Source organism: Tinamus guttatus, unplaced genomic scaffold, assembly GCF_059628265.1.
Source record: "Tinamus guttatus ecotype Peru unplaced genomic scaffold, ASM5962826v1 Tinamus_guttatus_pri_ptg000459l, whole genome shotgun sequence".
NCBI classification, from domain to species: domain Eukaryota; kingdom Metazoa; phylum Chordata; class Aves; order Tinamiformes; family Tinamidae; genus Tinamus; species Tinamus guttatus.
The window spans coordinates 1,480,926-1,502,657 of NW_028288993.1; the positions used below are offsets into that span (position 1 = coordinate 1,480,926).

Consider the following 21,732-nt stretch of genomic DNA (forward strand, 5'->3'; position numbering starts at 1 on the left):
AGGCCCTGCAAGTCCTTTCTAGACCTCTCTTAACTGTTTGAGGCAAAGTCACTGAGCTACTTGTTGGCGCTTTATGAAAGAATATGGGATACATGGTGTGGAATATTTGTCTGCAGCCTGAGAAGTTTAATTTAGGTATTGGCTATATTCAGGAGGAGCACATTTGAAATGCACGTGCAGTCAGGGAAGAGGCTGGTAGCCAGCTCTTGTGGATCATCCCGCTCTGGTCCCTCAGATCCATCTTCTCACGAGCGTTTGCTCCTGTGCCCTCCACATACCTGTGGTACAGTCCTGCACAGTGAGAAATGTCTTGTCTTGGGCGCTTTCCTGATGACGTTATCACCCAGCAAGCTTTCAAACACATCCCTCTTGTAGTCCAAACAGGTAGCCCAACTCAGGCTTTTCTGGTAGCTTCTGTTATGAGTAAAAGCTGATGGTAGGGACATTTTTTATCATTATTATTTTATGAGAATACACCAAGTCTTGATTCTGTAGGAACAGTGGGATGATGAAACATGGGGTAGTTTCCTTTCCCAGGACTCCAGCCAGTCTCCTGTTCAAAAGCAACTCTCTGGATCCTTTCCCATTTTGATTCTTTTGCCATCTTTCACTTCACTGTCATGTTTTATGTCTTTTACTCCCTGACTTTGTTTTTTTTTTTAGCCATGTGTGAACACGCTGCTGCACTCTCACCTGTCTCTGATCATTATTTTTACCCTGAGCTCATCTTTGTGCAGGGGCTTCTGCTAGTTCTGCTGCCATCAAACAAGCAGTGATTTCTTGGTTCATTTAATCGGGATGGCAGGCGGTGAGGGCATTAAGGTCAGTGCAGCTACCCTAATCAAAATACACTGTGTGACAAGCACCCAGCCTGTCTAGACAAGAGAAGAGAAGCACCCATCATCCTGATGGGACCCCAAAAATGGATTTTCTGAATGGCCCCCATCTTGACAGTATTCTGGAGATGGTTAATTTTAAAATAATCGTTTTTTTTATCACTTACATGTCATTTGGCAGCACATTTTTACAGTCTTTTTTATTTTTTTGTGTGTGCTATCCCTGTGCTAAAACAGGATATGCTTTTACCAACACTTTGAGAAAGGTAAGTTAGCACAAAGAAGCTGTCTTATCCAAGGCTGCCCATTGAGGTTATTATCACAGGACTCATTGGCTACAAAGTTCAGGAGCCTCCAAGAACCCCAAGTTCAGTGGAACGGCCACCCCATTTTTGAGCAGATGCTGGAAACAGCTTTGGAGACTCTGTTTCCAGGTGGGAGCGCAGCAGCAGGAGCGGGGCTCAGCGTGGATGTGTGAGCCAGCTGACAGATAAGAACCCAGCTTCATCTCATGGATCTGCTGAAGACATATTATGCCCATTTGTGAAATGAAGTGGAGCGCTCGATTATAGCACTTTTATTGAACGTGGTAATTCTGCTGGTTTTGTGAGCACAGAGCTGTCTTCTGTAGATGATGAATGACACCTTGTTCATGCAAGGCATTTCTATGCCTGCAAGCAAAAGCAGAGGATGTCAATGCTGAATAAGATATGCCTGCTCATATTATTTTTTTATTCCTAAAATGCTGATAACCCATATTGTTCAGCTAACGGGTTAAAAATAGGTAAAATCTTCATAGTATTTTCTACTGAGCACATATTCAGTTTGGAAAACTTAACTGACAAACCCTTAAGCTTTGTTGTGTGTTGAGTACCACAGTGCTGCCTGACAAATATTTTTCTTAATGAGCAGGCTTTTATAGGTTCTTTTATAGGCCCCGTTTATAGGTCCTGAAATCGTATAGTTGTTATTATTATCCTATTATTACAAATGAGATACACAGGGCAAAGAGGGGCTAATGACTTGCTCACAGTAATGATTTGCTTCAAGTATTGCTAGAAAAGGATTTCCAAGAATTATTTTAGCTGATAATTCTTTATCTCATAGAAATACCCCAGTACCTTGCTCAGGAGTACGCCCACTGCACTAAGTGGGTGCAGGGAGGAGAGAATTTCCACTCACGGAAACTTGCAGTGCTAAAACTCTCAGATATAGAGCAACTCCCTTGTTCCACGTGCCAGGTAAATGTCCCACCAGCCTTTCAGGGCTGTCCCTGTCCCTATGCAGGAGTAACCCTATGCAGGAAACAAGATTGGAAATCCCTTGGGCCATCCCCACTGTTTTGCCTTGGTGACCAAAATAAAAAACACTCAACGATGATACTTTATGCTAAGAATATACTCAGAAAGGGTTAGTGGCCCCTGGGCTGCCACTGGGGACTTTGAGGCAGAATTTGGTAAAATGCAGGGACTTCAAAAGACTTAGATGTGTTCATCTGAATGCCATATTGTAGCTTTCATGACGGACCTGCAAAGAAAACCAGACTGAGCTCAAATCCTTGCATTCTTGGGGTAGCACCAGTGTTTCAATCCTCCTCTTGGTGTTTTTTTGCATTGCTCCAAATTGAAAGGCTGCTTTTGTGTCTTATCACTAACCAAGTCAGGAGTGACCTTACAACAGCAACTGAGTCAAGGAGATTGTTGGTGTGTATCTGTCACAACAGTGACGGTGCTACCGGAACCAGGACACTCTTCCCAGGTTTTGACCTGTGACATCTGATAATCTTCCTAGTTGCATTCAGCACTGAACAACTTCCACCCAGCCACGAATCATCTCAAAAGAAAGATCCCTTTGAATAAAAGCTTTCTTCCTGAAAGGTTCTGGTTGGAGAAATTCTCCACTCGCTGTTCCCAAACACATTTATCCAATAAGTTCAGAAGACTCTGGATCAAGAGAAGTAACTTGCAGCAGACCTTGGCAGCTTAAGGGGGGTTTTAATGCTCTCCTCTACCCATGCACCATGGCCCAGTAGTTAACTTAGCCACTGGAAATTGAATGTTGTGCTCAGTGAAAAGCAGTTTTTCTCTTAGATTTGCATTATAGTGTCAGATTTGACTTTACTACAGTGAAGCGTTAAAGATCTCTTGCATGTTGCACATATGAAGAATTGCACTTTTTTGATGACTAGCTTAGCAAATTTGCCAAATTTCATCTGTAATACCTACAGTTACATCTGAAACTCAGCTCTACATATATAGGTAATATCTCCAGTCATTTGGGCAGAGTTCCCCATAGCTTTAGGAAATCTAGCACACAATACTTGATGGAGAAGGTAACAGAGATCAAATAAAAAAGAAGAATAGATATTCAGAACGGTTCAATGGCAGATTGTAACCCCACTGGATTCCTTGGAGTCTCTCTCCTGCTGCTTTGGAAGAAGGTTGGCAAAGAAGAGGAAATAAACATTAATAATTCAGTGGATCTGACAGAATGGTTAAAATTGCAGGTTTGCGGACAGTCTGTCATGACATTTAAAGTCCAAACCGACAGTTCTGTTCCGAATGTGAAAAGCCACAGAACCAATCCCTGCTGGATTCTTGCTGCAGGGAAAACGCCAGCGTAACAGCTAAATGTTGAATGTAACAGCGTTGCCTACGGGTGGGTGACAGGAGCTGAGGATGCTGCAATACAGTATTTTCCTGAGGGTCAGACCAGAGGCTTGGCAGCTGGAACCTGGATACGTTCTTCCCAATTAGCCTCACGACAGTGGGCATGACACCATTTCCACTTCAGGCTATTTTCACATCTAACCTGAGATTTCAAATTTAGAAGTTCCCTATAGTCAGCAAGGAAAGCAGATACTATAGAGCACCTAAATTAGATCCATAGATAGGACGAATCCTCTGTCCATCAGTCTTGCAGCTGAAAAGTGATTCAAGCAGGTTGCAGGGCGGCCGATTCCTCTGGTGTTGGTGTGACAGAAGCTTGATGAACATAATCTGTTCTTAAAATGAAGTGTGCCTTTATTAACTGACAAGAACTGTAGTCATCCTGTGGTGTCAGACTGCTCATGTACAGCAACCTCCTTGAAAGGCAAAGGGAAAACAGAGCGTGAGAAGCCAGTGAGGGTCAGAGTTGTACAGACTCCTGTGTGCAGCAGGCCCTGCTTGTCCTCATGGGAACTGCTTCCCTGGGTCTCATCCCTTAAAAAGATACAAGGGACTCACTTGGCTTTGGGCTTCCAACTCCCTTCTCGTTTGCAGGCCTTGAGAGATGCACGTCCAGGACTTCCAGCTCCGGAGTTCATCTTCTTGGGAGAAAAGGGCTTGGAAATAGCCCGGGTGTCCTGAGTACATCAGGAACTTTTCTGTTGTGCATTGCACACCAGCTCTTCTTGTCAGCTTGTGTATGTCATCCTATTCATCTGCAAAATTAATTGAATAACTGAATAAGATCTATATTGAAAAAAGAAAAAAAAAAGAAAAGAGCAGATTAGGTGGTTGTCTTTCAAAGGAAAAAAAAAATGCAATGCATTTAGAGGCTTTCTTACCACCACAAGATAACATTGCGGATAAAAAGTCACGTTCAAAGCCTATTTTTAAAATTACTTTTCATGTCATTTGTGGGATTATGTAACTACAGATTTCCTTCACATCTACAGATGTGAAAAGTAGTGCTAAAAGACAAGAAAGAAATACTTAGTAGAAAAAAGAACGGTGCTACAGCAGGAAGCAGCGCCGCGGGTGCTTCTCCCGCTTTGGGCTCGGCTCCGCAGCCCAGTTGTGTTTCATACAGGTAAAACACGAGCGGGGCCCGGTGCCCCCGGAGGCGCCGCGGGGTCCGCGCGGGCCCCGCTGTCCCCGGCAGCGCGGGGCGCCCACGGCAGGGGGCGTGGCCATGCTGAGGAGACGCCCCCTGGCCCGTGGGGGGCGGGGCATCCGCGCCGTTCGGCTCCGCCCCCTCCCGCACTTCCGCTTGGCGACGGAAGGGCCTGGCGGCGGCTGCCGGTAACGAGGGCGGCGGCGCGTGAGGGGGGCCTAGAGGGGGCGCCGGAGCGGAGCGGAGCTCCCGGGGCGCCCCGGAGGGCTCCGGGGTGCTGGGCTGCGGGGCCGCTGGCCGGAGGGAGCCCGGCGCTGCGCGGGGCGCTGCGGCCGGCTCGGGGCTTCGCGCCGAGAGGTGCGGGGGGCAGCGCCTCGGGGCCGCTGGGGATGAGTTTCCCTGGGAAAGGCTGGGCTCGTTTCGTGGTTTTTTTTTGTTTTGTTTGTTTGTTTGTTTGTTTGTTTTCCCAAAAAAATACTGAAAAATAGATCTCCAAAATGTTGGCTCGTGTGATTTTTATTGTTATGATTTTCTTAAGACTTCAGCACCAGAACTGGAGCTGAAAGGCCTTAGGGTTTTCCCCTTGCTCTCTCAGCCCTTTCTCTGCCGGCTCCCCGCTGCTCGGCTGCCCTTGGCCCGGTTCCGATGTGCATCTGCCCGGGCACCACGCGCAAGTTAAACCTGCACGGAGGGGCCCTTGCCAGCCCGGGTCGCCACAAGACGTCTCTTATAGCAACGTTTCATATGAATCCTAACAGCACGGTGAAACTCCCGAGGAGTTAAGAGCTCTGCTCAACCCATAGGTTTCATTTTCATCAATGTTTGAGGATTTTTTAACAGCGCATGTTGTAGCATATGTTCTTTCAGATTGCTGTTATATTTCTGAAAGTTGAGTATTGCTGAGCCTAGAAATGATGGGGAAGGCTGGGGGTTGGTTTTGTGAAACTTCTTCTAGAACACACGTGGGAAATGGGCAGGGAAAAGGAAAGCTGTGTTTTGTAGCCCCATCCTGTGTTTTAGTGTAATCTGTATGAGCGATGAGTGAATCTACAACATAAGAACCAAAAATATTCTTAATAGAGGGTGGTCTCTTACTGCGTCTCAGCTGGTAATGTCAGGCAATAGGCTGCAAAAAGAGTGCGGCACCAGCGCAGAGTTCTGACTTGATAACCATATATAATGTTTAAATTAAGCATACTGATGTTAAGCATATTGGCCCCAAATATTTCTGTTGTCCCCAAAGGTGCCCCTGGTCTCTCAGGGAACATTGGGAATGAAACTATAGCACTGTGATACAAGTGTCCTCCAAGCCATGCACCAATTGCTCTTGGGTGTTTGTAAAGGCTTGGAATTGGGGTGGCTTTTGCATAGGTCTCTTTCCAGATGTGGTGCTAGGGTGTTCTGGTAAGGCTCTAACCTGTCTCGTGACGCTCTTGGTCTTGTGAAACACCTTTTGTTGTTGTGTTTGCTAAGGACAGAAATAAGTCATCAGGATGCCAGCCTTACCACTGGATGAGCTGCAGCTTACGGAAGAGGATCCAAAGACTGGGAAGCTGAGGACTTTACCAGCTTTGGTGAGCGATGTTTTTCTTGAAAGACAAGCAAGACCCTCACCCAGCAGTCGTTTTCTTTTGAGACTTGGGCAAAATCCGCCTAGGATGGGCTCAGGATGAACTGATCTGAGGAGTTTCCCTGGGCTGTACAGGTGGGCTGAGATAGACCTGGAAGCTGCTGCTGGCTGCTCAATGCAATTTGCTTTCTGAGAAGGGATAATCTGAGCAAATCGTGTTCCATTCTCTCGGGAAGGATGGCAAAAAGTTTCTTCTCTGGATTTGGTGGTCCAGAATGTTACTCCAGAGCTGGCATGGAGTAGGAGGAGAGCACAGGCGGCATTTGAAAAGCACAGTGTTAAGCTGTTGCTCCATGTTTTGGAGGTGTGGGAGGATTCCTCTGCAAGGCTTTCAGTTAGATGCAGGGAGCAACATATGCTTAGTTATGAAGCACATATATCTGAGAATGTTGCTGAAAAGTAAAAATGATACAAACCTACTGATAGGCTTCGTCTAAATATTAGGAAGTGGGAAGTTGTCAGAGAGCTGAAAGACAAATGTAAAGCACTTTTTTCAAGTACAGTTTTGCATCAGTTTCTTAAAATTCTTTTGGCAGAGCGAACTGTAAGTGTGGATTCCTGTTGCTTAGTCCATGTTTTTAATACTATGTTTTGGCTTTCCGCAGCATCCAGAAGTTAAAAAAGATCGATCTTTTGTGCTATACAGAGCACCACCTGTCACCAGGGACCCTGCCTTGGTGGAAGAATTCTTGGAGCGAGCAAAATTCATTGCAAATGATCTGGACTGGCTTCTGGCTTTGCCTCATGACAAATTTTGGTGCCAGGTAACACTGCTTTGTGGGTATTGAAGAAAAAATATGAGCACTCTAAGTGTTTGTAAACACCATGAACTTAAACTGCATTCTCCATAAAGACTCTCACATGACCACCGTGACATTTGTCACATTTTCATTTTGATTACTGCTTCTTAGACTGCAAAGAATGTAATGTTTCGCTATAGCTTTTTTTTTTCTTTTTTTTATCGTTCGGTATGGTTATCTAAGAGAGTTTTGTTGGATTTAGTGAACATGTAAATCATTTTAGCATCTTTGAATGTTTTGATTTGCTTCTAAATTTAATTGGAATGCCTCTAAGTGAAACTCGACTGCCTCTCGCTGTTGCAGTGCATGCTGCCACCTACAAATGTGTGACATGCCTTTCTCTCCATTTTCCTCACTTCTGTCATATAAGGTAATCTTTGATGAGACACTTCAGAAATGCCTGGATTCCTATCTCTGCTATGCGCCGCGCAAGTTTGATGCCTTGTTGGATTTCCATCCAGAAGTGAACGACGTGCACAAACGTCTCCATCGGAGTGTGTTCCTAACCTTCCTCAGAATGTCCACTCACAAGGAATCCAAGGTAAATATTTCTTTGTCTTGCAGTCGCTCTGGGCTGTACAGCTTAGAAAAATAGACAAGGGGAGAAAATGAATCATGTTTCTTGTTTGCGTGTCCTAGATGCATTCTTCTCGCTGCCTCTTTTTTGGCAGTCTGTTTCCCTGTATGGAGATGATAACCATTCAGCTCGGAACTATCTGAAATATGAATGATTTCTTAGGGAAGAGAGAGCCAGGCAAAACAGCTAGGTAATAACAGGGGAGCAACATGTGGCATTATGGTACACTAGCATAAGAGGAAAAAAGATTGAGGTGGCCTTTTGTCTGGCTGCATAGAACGTAAAAAAGACTGTTGAAGCCACCAGTAGTCAAGTGTTTGCTCTCTCACGCCACCTCCTCTGTGTCATGTGGTGTCACACAACCTGTGCTAATGCTTGTCTCTCCTTGAACTTTCTCCAAGTTTTGGATGCGCAATGAAATTGCTCTAAATTACTGTTTTTTGCCATCATAAATAGAAGATGTACTCATCTGTAACTGTGCGAGTGCGACTGCCGTGTGCAGCTATAGAATTACCACGAGGCTCTTTGGGCCACCTGAGGCACCTTATGCTTCAGCAATGAGCTCCCTTGATATTCTCCTTGTTACGATGGTGACACTGAAGACATTTTGAGGAGAGGTCTCCAAGTGAGAGTTGCAGGACTAGGGAAGGAGCAGGTGAAAGGAATGCTGGAGCCTGCGGTTGGCATCACGCCAGCAAAAAATACTTGATACTTCTATGATGCCTTTCATGCCAGGATCTGATTAAATCTTACTACTCCAACGAGGCAGAGAGGCAGTTGAAAAGCATTTTATAGTTGAGTAACTTGAACAGAATGAATAGCCTGTTGTCATTCAGGCAGTCAGCGGGGGTCTAGAAAACAAACCTACCCAGCGTAAAGTCCTGGTCCTCTTCTTTAGGAGGTAGAACATGCTTACCGGGCATCTACCAGCTTGCACTGTGGTTAAAAGTCTTTTGATTAAAAGCAAGTCTTTTAAAATTCCCTGACACCAGAATCACATTTTACCTTGCTTCTCCATCTCAGAGGTAATGGATTTTTTGGTCGTCTAGACTGTTAACAGCCATTCCTTGAATGTTAGGAGTTAGGTATCCTGGGTGTGATATGTTTTAGCTGTCAAGGCATAGAGTTGCAGTTCAGGAATCTTGGGTTTTTTTCCTGTTTCTTTCACTGTTGGTGCCTTGATTCTAGCTTATCAGGCTACCAAGAACTTTGGGCCGCAATTTTTGGTGTATTTCTTTGGTGTCCATAGCAGTGAAGCTGTTCCTGTTCCCAAGCTGACCCCTCATTGAGTGAGCCCAGGTGTTTACTTGTCAACATAGTGAGCCAGATTTGGGAACTGCAACAACTGTAAATAGCCTTTTATTTTAACTTCGAGGTCGATCAGTTGAATGCAGGGTGCAGCCCAGCTGCGTACGCAGTGTTGAGAATCCAAAGAGGCGGATAGAGCAGTTACTAGCAGCTGGGCACGTAGGGGTAGAGGGGTCTGCAGGAGTGTTTTAGAGACAGTTGCTGCCTTTTATGAAGTAATACCCTTGCTACAGTTTTGAAAAATCTTTTTAAAAGTGCATTTCCTGCAGAATAAAATATGAATTATTCTTTATTATTACTAAATGCTACTGAATGTTAGATTTTATTAAAATCTGGTTATTACTTTTTTTCTTTTTCCTTTGTAGGATCATTTTATCACTCCCTCTGTCTTTGGAGAAATTATTTACAACAACTTCCTGTTCGACGTCCCTAAGATTATGGATCTCTGTGTGCTTTTTGGAAAGGGAAACAGCCCCCTGCTCCAGAAGATGATTGGTTAGTTAAAGGGAAGAAACAGCTTGTATTTGGGCCTTTGCTTACTTGTGAAATGGTAGGCAGTGAGTGGGGTTTTATACTGAGGTTCCTGGTCTGAAAACAAGCTGCTCAACACCAGCTAGCATCTATAATTTTTAATGATTTTTTTTTCCTTGTGAACTTCATTAGGTCAATGAATATATTGTTACGTGCTGTTTAGCTGTCCTGAGCTGTTCCTAGAGTTGGGCATGACCCAGGGTTCAGTCATGCCTCAGCAGTTATTTCCCAAACCAACTACAAGTGCTCTCAGCCACTGTTAAGAGGACCATGAAGACTCCATTATATCCACATAAAGAGGGGAAGGGACAAAGAGCTTTACTTCTGAGCAAGAGGGGATGAAGGTTAGAAGATGGGGCACAGTCCAGCTGCTGATACGAGTGCTCTTGTTCCCAGATTCGGGCTCTTAGCAAGTCTGCAACTGGAATTAATTGTTGTTGTGTGCACTGGTAGAGCATGAACCTTCAATGCAGATGTTCATTAACGTAATGCCTTCAAAGTGCAGCATGGGTCGGAGTATTGCTTGAGCCTTGCTTGCCCCTAGATATCTCACTATCTGCATAGACAGCCTTAGCAGCAAGTGCCTATTAAGCAACTGCTTGGGCAGCCCTGGACATTAGAACCTGCGTGATGAGGGGGTGATATATTTATTTTGATTCTGTGTTTACCCTGTGCTCTCTTCACAAGGGAACCAACTATCTGTGGTCTTTACTCGTCCATCTGTGCTCAGGTGGATGTTGCCTAACCTTGGATTAAGGGAGCTGCTCCGTAAATTCTAACCCAGGCTGTCTGCAGTCCATATAATGAAACTTTTTCCTTTCGTTCAAAGTTATTTTTGTCTTATTTCCCCGTTGACTAACATGAGAAGTGCTAGAGATCATGTGATGCAGCTTATCTATACAAGATCTTTTGCCAAATTTCCAGATGGAGAAAAGCTAAGCTAAGCTGTTGAATTTTTGCACGTTGATCTCTTTGTCCTTTTTCAGTAACTTTCACTATAAATTTGCCTTCTAAGCCTCCGGGGTAGGAAGAATGCATAACCAAGATAGATAGTTCTTTCAAAGGCAAATTTAAATTATCTGTGCTTTAAAATGTCCTGAAAAAGAAGATGTGAAGAGTATGAAACCTCATTTAAATTATATATACCCCTTCAAGTGCAGCACATTAATGCTGCATGCGAGTGACCAGTGATTTGTTTACCTGATTGTACGTGCTGTGTTGTCACAGTAATGGCATGAGCGGTTCTGGTGCATAATTCATAACTTCATAAACCTCAGGCTTTTCTCAAGGAATAAATTTTCCCAAATCCATCTCATAATTCTTACCCGTGCTCTGCCCTTGCTGGGGAACTCTGTTAATTTTCATAGTCTGAACAGTAATTCAAAGTAAAATAGGCAGCCTCTCTCATACTTGACCGGGATTTATGATACACCATTACTTGGTAAAGTATTTTGTAAAGATAATGAAGCCCTAGTAATATAATAGTAGGTATTTCTAAAGCCTCATTAAGTTTAAAAAATATTCTACAGAATGTTTTCTAGTGTATGCCAAACTGTTATCGGTAATTAAAAGTCAACTCCAGTTGTCAAATAAAGGAACTGGGAGTGTTTAGTGTTTACATTATTCATTGATTCTGCCTGTGTGGTGTGAATCATCCAGCATCTCCTTGCCCTGCTCTGACAAGCAGATTCTCATTACTGGCACTATAGCAGGAGGTGCTGTGCGCGTGTTGAGCATGGGTGCGTTCCTGAAGTCCTTAAATGTTAGTAACATTAGCAGGGGAGGCAGGTTGTTGAGGCAAGTTATGTCTTCTGGTGCAAATCTGCCTCTTCGTGTCGATGTCTGAACTGATGACATATGGTCTTTCTCCCTCTTTTTTTTTTTTTTTTTTTTCAGCAAATATCTTCACGCAGCAACCAAGTTACTTCAGTGACCTGGATGAAACTCTGCCCACTGTCCTCCAGGTACTGCTGTTCTGCTTGGCCTAGGACTCCAATTTCATCTGGATGATGGTGCGGGATAGGCTGGGGGAGGAAGGGAGCACATGTGGTCAGAGGCAGGCAGCATGTCTTTGTTGCTGCTTATTTTATCTGTTTAGTGCTAATACAGGTCAGGCAGTTTTGGAACCTTTAAAACTATGGCTGATTCTTGTCAGCTTCCTCCTGCTTCTGACATTTCCTTCACATTAATCCCAAGGATTTTTTTTTTTCTAGGCAATTCAAATACAAAGCAACTATTCTTCGTGTCTCATCCTGCTCAGGGGAAAGCAACATGATAGAGACGGTGCGAAATAGCTAAGACCTGACATAGTCAAATGTGTGAGATTTTGATGCGACAGGTTCTCAGGAGTAAATGAAACTTAGGAGGATGTATTGTTGTTACACAAATGATACCAGCACCTCTCCATTTCTAAGCTTTCGTTTCTATGAGCAGTTCACATCTTCCCCAGGGTCGGGAAGGATTCACATTTAACCTAATGGGAAATTGAGATGCCTTTACACCTATGTGCCATAGAAATGTCATGTTTGGGTCCTCAAAAACCTCATATGTATACACAAATAAAGGCAAAAAGTTCTTTTCACCTCAAGACACATGCAGTATCACTTGGCTTTTTGAAAGTTCACATTCTTCTTAGTGTTAAGAAACTGCTAGAACTAAATATGTTGCATATTAATAATATTCATATATTAATATTATTCTAGGATGCAAGACTAAAGCTTGAAATGAATTACTGGGGGAGGGCAACAGAAATTCTGTTTGTGATCTCGTGTGCTGGAGCCGTTTCTCTACTGCTCCAGTTTCTTCTTTACAGTGTTTTTTGTTAACCACTGCAGAGAGATAGCAGTATATCTCAAGTGTGTGTGCACAGTAGCTCAGAGAAGGCACATTGTTGCTGACCCATAAAGTGTGTGTTTGCCCCGTTACCGAAAGGAGAAGATACTGGTACAGGAGCTTACGTGCGTTGTGGATGAGTAATGTTAACCCCAGGTACATAATGTCAATACTTTTAGCCACCCATCCCCATCCATGTGGCAGCGGAGGAAGGCTTGGCAAATGTCCTAAGAGGCAAGTGTAGAGGAGTTGTTTTTAGGTTGGTCCTACACCAAAGTTGGCTCGCAATCCTGAACTATCACTATCAGCCTTTCCCCAGATTTATCTATTTTAGTCGAGAGGCACAAAATCTGTCCCGCTGATCTCAGAGGGGAAAGACAGGAAGAGTTTTGGGAGCAGCTCAGAAGGAGTAGCTAAAATGAGCTTCCCATTTGTCCTGTTACTCATCCTAGGTGGCCTCATCAGTGTTGGTAGCACTTACTGGCTAATTTTCCTGCACAGGTTTGGCTTAGCCTGTGGTCCCTGTCTCGACTTCCACCCTATGCAGCTGCACAAGTCGCTTGCAGGTTGTCTGTGGTTTCAGAAGCCTGGTGTGGCCCTTCCTGCTGCAGCCTGCAGCTTTGGGCTAGCACGACTATTCCCACACAAGCCAGAGCTGTGTCTCTGGCTGAAGTGAGTGGTCAGAGTGTAGGATACTCTTACATCGCTGTATTACAGGATCAAATATGTTTGACTGCCTTCTCCTGTTGTAACGCTTTTGCTCTATTGATCTAGGTGTTCAACAGTATCTTGCACAAATGTGGCTTGCAGTGTGAAGGAGCCTCTGCTGAGCCCCAGAAACTGGAAGAAAGAGTAAATGTGACTCCTGGGAACATGCCTCTCCAGGTAGGGCTGTCAGGGCACCATAGTGTTTGTAGGCTGAGCAGCCTGTGGCACAGTAAGACCACAGAGAGTCATTCTGTCCCCAAATACTGATGTCTCATACAGCACATGGTTCCTTGTTATTGTTTCACTGTTTATCATATGAACAGAACATCTTATGGAAGTCTTAAAATAACCCTGAAAATAATCAGAGTTGATACTTTCTGCAGAGCTGTCTGTCTGACAGCTGTGGACTTTGTTGCACCTTGTGAAGAAACGGACTCAGTCTGGGGTGCAGAGTGAGACAACTTTATTTCCAAACCGACTTCTTTTTATACTTTCTTAACACAAGTGTTGCAAAGCGCACAACCAATCAGCATCTGGCCACCTGCGCGGTTGTCTGGCTTTGTTTCTTTTCTTCTGGCAAGACACGTCGCACACGAGGCAGGGGGAGGTGTTCCTCAGTCCTCGTCTTTCTCGGCTCTGTCCCCCATCTGCTGCAAAGACTGACACCCTTGTGGTTAACTATCTGCTAACAAGGTACTATTGTCTTTGAACAAGCCTCCACATCTCACCCTTCTTTATTTGTTTTTGTTTGAACAGCCATGACTTAATTAAATGATCTATCCTTAAACACATAACAAGAAACAAAGCAGGCACACTAACAATAAACGAAATATGCCAAACATCAACAGGCTGTCCTACTAGACAGGTTACAAACGGATTTACTGGACTAGATAGTATAACATGTCCTGTCTTGGGACAGCATCCACTGCTGTGTGGATGATGTCACGGTGGTGTGGATGATGGTGATGACTGTGTTAAAAAAGGCTTAATCCATCGAGCAGGTACCCATCTTGGCCCTGAGCCTGTAGAAACACAAGCATATCCTCTACCCCAGGTTATTAAAGAAAAAGGCCCTTCCCACTGATTTGTCTGTGGGTTTTTGATGATAACCTGGGCTTTATCCTGAACTTTGTGTTGTCTCTGTGAATCAAAATGTTGGTATATAGGGGGGCCCTCTTCTGTCCAGCGATTTAAAAAATTCAACACATAGCAAGCTTTCGCTATGCGTTCCTGTGGGGATAAGCCTACACTCCCCCTTTTTTGTTTTTGTAACATATTTTTAAGGGTGCCATGTGTGCGCTCGATAATAGCTTGGCCTGTGGGTGAATGGGGGATACCTGTGATGTGTTGGATTCCCCATTGTTGAAAGAATATTTGTGTTTTTTGCGCTATATAGGCTGGACCATTGTCAGTTTTTATAGTTTTTGGCACTCCCAATATTGCAAAGGCCATAATAAAGTGTCGACATACGTCCTTGGCCTTCTCACCTGTATGTACAGAAGCATAGATACAGGATGAGAAGGTATCAACAGAAACATGTACATATTTAAATCTGCCAAATTCAGGGATATGCGTTACATCTGATTGCCAAATTTCAAGCACAGAAAGACCGCGAGGGTTTACACCGATGGATGGTACTGGTAAAATGCGCTGGCAGTCTGGGCATGACTGTATGATTTGTCTAGCTTGTTCCTGAGTCAACTGGAACGACCTCCGTAACGCTTTTGCATTTTGGTGATAAAAGTCATGCGACAAACGTGCTTGTGCAAAGCGATCTGGCAGAACTACAGCTCCTGCAAGGCTGTCTGCTTGAGCATTACCTTCGCTAATAGGTCCAGGCAGTGAGGTGTGCGAGCGTACATGTTGGATAAAGTACGGATAAATCCTTCTGTTTAATAGCCATCTAAGCTTCCAAAGAAGCGCAAAGAGGGTCTCGTTTGAAACCTCTTTTAAAAACGAATGTTCTAACCTAGAGACTAATCCTGCAACATAGGCAGAGTCTGTTATAATGTTAACTGCAGAGGGCCATCGCGTAAAGACGCGGACGACTGCAGATAATTCCACTATTTGCGGTGAACCTGTGACAACATGTATGTCGCTCTCCCAATGCCCTTCATCATTTCTCCAGACTACAACTGCACGACCTGTCCTACCCGAGCCGTCAGTAAATACTGTAAGAGCATCAGGTATTGGCGTAAGGCTCAAATGGCAAAGAGGTAATAGAGAAAGAGAGTTGAAAGACTGTATGATTTTATGTCCTGGAAAGTGAATACTTATCTGTCCTGGATAATCTGCCAAGGCACACTGAAAAACAAAAGACTGGTGAGTTAAAAAGGTTAATTGTTTTGTATCAAGTGGTAAATAAATAATATTAGGCTCTGTGCCATCTAGAAACATCAAACGCTCTCTTCCTTTTTGAATAACCATTGCAATCATATCAATAGCGGTGGTGACAGTTTTGCCAAAATTATGAGGCAGAAACACCCACTCTAAGATTATTAATGGACATGCGTCCTGTGGTATCCATTGTGCTAATAGGCCATAAGGTTGGAAGCTAGAATAAAAAACAAAAAGACTGACAGGATAATTCTGCTTTCGTCTGTGAACAGTCTGAGTGGTTAATTTGTCCACAACTTTACCAAGCGCAGCTCGCGCGGGAGGAGTGAGCTTTCTTGAGGATGTCAAACTCGTGTCTCCTTCTAAGAGCTTAAATAGAGGATGTAATTCTTCTGTGGAAATTCCTAAGGAGGGACGGATCCAATTAATAGTTCCCAAAAGTTTTTGAAGATCATTCAAAGTCCTTATGTCTGTCTTTAGGGTCAATGATTGTGGTCGAATTTGATGATCAGAAATTCTCCATCCTAAATATCGCCAAGGCGGACTTTCCTGTACTTTATCTTCCGCAATTCTTAATCCTGCAGCTGATGCTGCTCGCGTAATCTGATGCAGAGCCTCTTCTGCTGTTTCCTTTTGCTCTGCAGCAATCAATATATCGTCCATATAGTGATAGATGAGGACATTATCAAAATATTTGCGTATTGGGCTTAAAACTGCTGCCACAAATTGTTGACATAATGTAGGACTATTTTTCATGCCTTGTGGCAGAACTCTCCAATGGTATCTGCTATGCGGTTCCATAGCATTGATGGAAGGTACAGAAAATGCAAACCGAGGTGCATCTTGCGGTGCAAGTGGAATGGTAAAGAAACAGTCTTTCAAATCGATTACTATCAAAGTCCATGTTTGAGGTAACATTGCTGGAGAAGGGAGTCCAGGCTGTAAGGCTCCCATATCTTCGATGACTTCATTGATTTTTCTAAGGTCATGTAACAGCCTCCAGGAATTATTTTTCTTTTGAATTACAAAAACTGGCGTGTTCCAGGGACTTGTAGTAGGAACTATATGACCAGCTTGCAATTGTTCATCTACTAACTTGTGTAATTGCAGCAGTTTATTTTGTGGAAGGGGCCACTGATCTACCCACACTGGCTTGTCCGTTTTCCAAATCATGGGTGGGACCTGCTGCTGGATAGTGACCCCTAAGAAAAATCCGTGCTTAACTGCATGCCCCATTGACTCAAACAGTCTCTCCCCCACAAGGTGATGGATCCAGGCAATATAAATGGCCTAATGTTTGCAGTTCTTCCTTCTGGGCCAATAATATTTATCAATCTTTTGCTTTGCATTGGAGTACTCTGCCCACCAATTCCTGAAAGCGATGTATGTGCCTTAACTAGGGGTAAACTGTTTGGCCATTGTGAGGCAGCGATGACTGTAACATCTGCTCCACTATCTAAAATTCCTTGTACATTAAATTTTATCAGTCCTGCTTGTAGCGTACAGGATATCTGCGGGCGATTCATAGTTATCTGTTGAGTCCAGAAAATTTCATGCCCTGTGGACCCAAAAGAGCCTGTGCCATGGTTAATGTTTGCAGCGTTTGGTGTCTGTGGTAAAAAGTATACTAATTGTGCTATTCGGCTTCCTGCTGGCACAGTACAGGGTGGTATCGGAGTCCATACCATTATCTTAATTTCTCCTTTGAAATCTGCGTTGATAACTGCAGGTAACACAAACAGCCCTTGTCTCGTTGTTGAAAATCGCCCAATCAATAGTGCTGCCATTCCTCGCCCCAGGGGGCCGTGGACACCAGTTGGAATTAGCACAACTGATGTATCAGTAATTAGCACTTCTATTGTGGTGGCCAGGTCCACCCCGGCGCTGCCGCCTGTGCTGGCGCACAAGCGGCGGCTGCTTCCCGGTGAGGCCGCTCTGAGGGGTGATTTGCTGTCATGGCGCGACCCCCCGCCGCGCTCCGCTTGAAGTTTCCCGAAGGGGCTAGCGGTCGACCTTCCTTATCAAATTTTGATCGACACTGATTAGCATAGTGTTGTCCTTTGTGGCAGCGCGGACATAGTCCAGGCGCTCCTTTGTTTGCTTGTGTTTTCGGACAGTATTTACGAATATGCCCAAATTGGCCACAAGCAAAATATGGCCTTTTCATAGACATTGTTGCAAATGTTTCGGCCATCAGTGAATATTCATACTGTTTGGTACCGACATTAATACATGCTTTTAGCATGTCATCAATAGTAGGATCCTTTAGTGGCCGCAAAACTCTCTGGCAATCAGGGTTAGCATTCTCAACTGCTAGTTGCTTAAAAATGTAGCTTCGTGCTTGTTCATTATCAATTTGTTTCTCCAGAGCCTCATTAAGCCGATCCAAAAACTTCATATATGGCTCATTCGCATCTTGTCTTATGCTAACAAAAGGTTGTCTTTGTTTACCACTCTCCGGAACGGCCTTAAGGGCGCGGAGAGCAAGTGCCTTAACTTGTTGCAAGCCCTCAGGGGGGATTTCTGCTTGTGCTGTTGTAGCACTGTGATCGCCCTCCCCCATTAGCACGTCCACAGTAACAGCCCGTAAAGGACCTTTTTTCGACAGCCGCTGGTTTTCCTCCCCCTGAGCTCGAGCAAGCTCTCTCATTTTCGATTCCCACATCGTGTATTGCATATCAGTCATAATGAGGCGAAACAAAGTTTTAAAATCATGGGGAGTAAAAACCGAAGAATCACAAAGAGATTGTATAAGGTGGGTGGTATATGGTGCGCCAAGGCCATGATCTGTCACCGTACGTCGCACGTCCTTAATAAGATTATACGACAAACCTTCCCAACGCGGATTCTGGTCTGGTGCACAGATAACGGGAAAGGCTTTCAGCATGCCCACATCCCCCGCCTGTTTTGCTCCTCGTTTTACTGAGGCCCATTTATCGTGAGGATCCGGGGGGTATAGGTCTGGCTCCTTTCCCCGCCATTTATCGTGAGGATCCGGGGGGTATAGGTCTGGCTCCTTTCCAGGGTCAATAGGACCCGGACCAAAAGGATCATCGTCCTGGTCATCAGGTGGCAGTACCGCAAAGGCTTTTGCAGCACGTTTTCTTTTCTGATTCTCATCAGGACACGATTGAGGTAAAGGAGGCGCGGAGGGGATGGCAGGGGCCCCGATCCCGTCATTTATGTTCGACTGCAACCCACTATGAGATTTCAATATTTCGAGTACAACTCGCCATTGTGGCAACAGGTTAGCAGCAGCCTTATCACCGCGCGTGGCACTATCCCACAGTCGGACCCCAATTTGGTCCCATCTTTCCAGATTAAAAACATTCTTACTATTCACCGAAGGATCGTCTTTAGAAGCCCATGCAAGAACCTTTTGCAGCTCTTCTTCACCTAATTTTTTTCTTTGCGGTTTCAAGTTTTTAGGAGAAGCTTCTAAATCGTCCTTTTGTTCCTTCATTAGGTATGAACCCATAGTTCCCAGCCGCTTACCTCTTTCCTTTCAAGAGGCTTTTAGTGTGCACACAAAGTAAGCTTCCTTTCAGCTTGATCCTTACGCTTCCTTTCAGCGTGATTCCCGGGAGTTCAGCTGGGCGGTGCAACCGGAGAGACAGCTAGTCTTCGTGCCCCACGTTGGGCGCCATTTGTTGCACCTTGTGAAGAAACGGACTCAGTCTGGGGTGCAGAGTGAGACAACTTTATTTCCAAACCGACTTCTTTTTATACTTTCTTAACACAAGTGTTGCAAAGCGCACAACCAATCAGCATCTGGCCACCTGCGCGGTTGTCTGGCTTTGTTTCTTTTCTTCTGGCAAGACACGTCGCACACGAGGCAGGGGGAGGTGTTCCTCAGTCCTCGTCTTTCTCGGCTCTGTCCCCCATCTGCTGCAAAGACTGACACCCTTGTGGTTAACTATCTGCTAACAAGGTACTATTGTCTTTGAACAAGCCTCCACAGACTTTATTTCAAATAACAGAGCTTTTATGTGCTAGGTGTTGTATAAATGCATAATGAAGGAGTGGCCTCAGGGGGTATAGGGTTTTCTACAGAATCCTAGTCAGATGGACTGTATGTGGGAGTTGTTACAGCTACCCTGGAAACACATTTTACACTGAAATGGACTGCAAAAATCATCTCTGTACTACTGCTATGTAGTGATTCCAGCTAGATGGTGAAGAATATTATATGTGAAAGACTTATGGAGCGTAAACACCACTGGAAAACAGGATCTCATGAGAGTTTTCTTTAACAGAATCTTTAATGAGAGTGAGCAGTTGGGATTGTGTTTCTGTAAAGCACAGGTGCCATCTCGCTCTGCCTCTGTACCCAGTAACACACAACGTGCTTGTGGCTGATAGCAGTCTCTTCCTGCAGTCAAGAAAAAAGGGCTTAGTCTAAACATGAGAGTGTCCCTGTTGGAGTGGATTATAGTGTGTTGCAGGAAAGCCTGTGTGACTTCCCTCCCAGCACACACTAATTGCTTTTTTTCTTTCAGGAGCTGAAGGATATTGTGCTGTACTTATGTGACACTTGCACGACACTCTGGGCGTTCCTTGATGTCTTTCCGTTGGCCTGCCAGACCTTCCAAAAACATGACTTTTGCTACAGGTACCTCTCAGACTGCAGACAAAACTTGTATTGGTGATGCAGAAATACCAACTGTGCTGCTCTGTCCTGTCCCAGTGCTGAGAGATTTGGCAGATTGAGCATAACTAAAGACTACTGAGTTCACACTGGTGGAAGTACGTAGACTCTCAGTAAATCAAATAAACTAATGTAGAGATGCCTAAACATCACCTTCATTGTTACTCTTTAGAGTGCCTAGAGCTGGGCAGACCTGTACGTTCTTAAGAGCCAGATAAATAGTACTCAGCATGCTTTGGAAAGCTTGGAGGGACAACAGAGAAGAGCTATGGACAAAAATGACTTCCTGCTGTAGGACCTGAATCAAGGGGAGCCAAAATCTCAGATGGACCGTGACTCCCAGGAAAGTGTTTGTTTGATGTTCCACTTACATTATAAGTTAGAGAGTATTGCTGAGCTTTGGCAAAAGTTGAGCAACTGGTGTCAGCTTCCTGGTGGAAGGTGACATCCCAGCACTGTCACAACTTGTCTAGCTGGATTGCAGTGGCAATGAGTCAGGAGCCAGGATGGTCATAAGGACCATGCCAGGAGCGTCTTTCCACAGTGGCTCCAAGTCCGTCAGTATTTACTCTGTTTACTCCAAGTTTTTTAAGCCCTCCACTCATCTTGTATACTCTTGCTATATCAGTCTCCATTGAGGATAAATTGAAGTGTTAATTTCTTGGCCTTGTATCCCCTATTTTGACTGCTGTGAATGAACCCTTGTTTTTCTTGCTTCTGTTTCCAATCCTGTTGCAAAGTTCTGAAGTCTTATAAGCGATCAGTGATTCATACCACAGATTGAGTAATACTGCTCAAGGGTGTGCAGGTTTCTGACCTCTTTGTCCTTTTTGTCAGGTTGATTATTGAAAGAAGAGCAGGTTGGTGGAGTGCTGGTGGCTGTTTGCATTGGCAAGCCACGTTGCTTGCATGCTTGGTTACTCAGAGATGGAAAGCCTTTGCTTTTAATTCTGTTGTCGGTGTTAGAGATATGCTAAAAAAGAAAAGCTAAAAAAGAAAAGCCCTGATCTCTGTGCGCTGGGACAGTAGCAACATTTTCATTACTCCTCAATATGGACTAATCACTGGGTCTTTGGAATGTGGGAAGGGAAAATGGAATTATGTGTCATCTTTTTGGCACCTCTGTGAGCCTGAATCAGTCTGTTGGCACTTGCTAATCTCTCTCCATAAATGAAAGTAGGAACCAGCTTCTGTTACACTGCCTCAAGGACACTCATTTAACATGTTTGGCTCTATGTGACGTGCACATAATGTCCCTAATGGAGCCTCTGCTGCTCGGTTCAGCAGCCTTGGCTTTTGGGCAAAGAGCTGTAAACCATTAGTTATAGCATCTAGCTACTGTTGAAGCAGGACCTGCTGTTATTGTGTGAGGGCAGGTTTCCTACCATCTCCTAGTGCTTTGTGCTTGAATGGAAAGGGTCTGTGAGGACTGTCGGGCACATAAAATATGAAACGGGACCAAACTGACTTTTTGTTTGCTTGTTTCTCCCTGACCCAGTCCTATTAAAGCATCTTAAGTTTTCTGCATGTTGAATAATTCCATCTAAATGCTTGCCTAGAGCAGAACCAAATAGGATAAAATTTCCAATGAAGTCTTACTCTCTTATATCCAGTATTTTTAATATAGCAAGATAGAGCCTTGAGGATCTGGGGGTAAGAGGGGTGTGTCATGAAAGATTCAAGCATATCAGCTCTTTGCAGGCTGG

General features: G+C 44.4%; 1 protein-coding gene across 1 annotated transcript in view; it reads left to right on the plus strand.

The window, feature by feature from the left end:
* Positions 1-6,111: 6,111 nt before the first annotated feature.
* ASCC2 (activating signal cointegrator 1 complex subunit 2) overlaps positions 6,112-21,732 on the plus strand; it is a 28,773-nt gene continuing 13,152 nt past the window's right edge. The window contains exons 1-7 of the mRNA XM_010218066.2: positions 6,112-6,229; positions 6,891-7,049; positions 7,456-7,626; positions 9,336-9,465; positions 11,398-11,465; positions 13,108-13,218; positions 19,878-19,990. Of these exons, the coding sequence (XP_010216368.2) occupies positions 6,149-6,229; positions 6,891-7,049; positions 7,456-7,626; positions 9,336-9,465; positions 11,398-11,465; positions 13,108-13,218; positions 19,878-19,990 (833 nt within the window). The 5' untranslated portion in view covers positions 6,112-6,148. The remainder of the gene's footprint in view (positions 6,230-6,890; positions 7,050-7,455; positions 7,627-9,335; positions 9,466-11,397; positions 11,466-13,107; positions 13,219-19,877; positions 19,991-21,732) is intronic.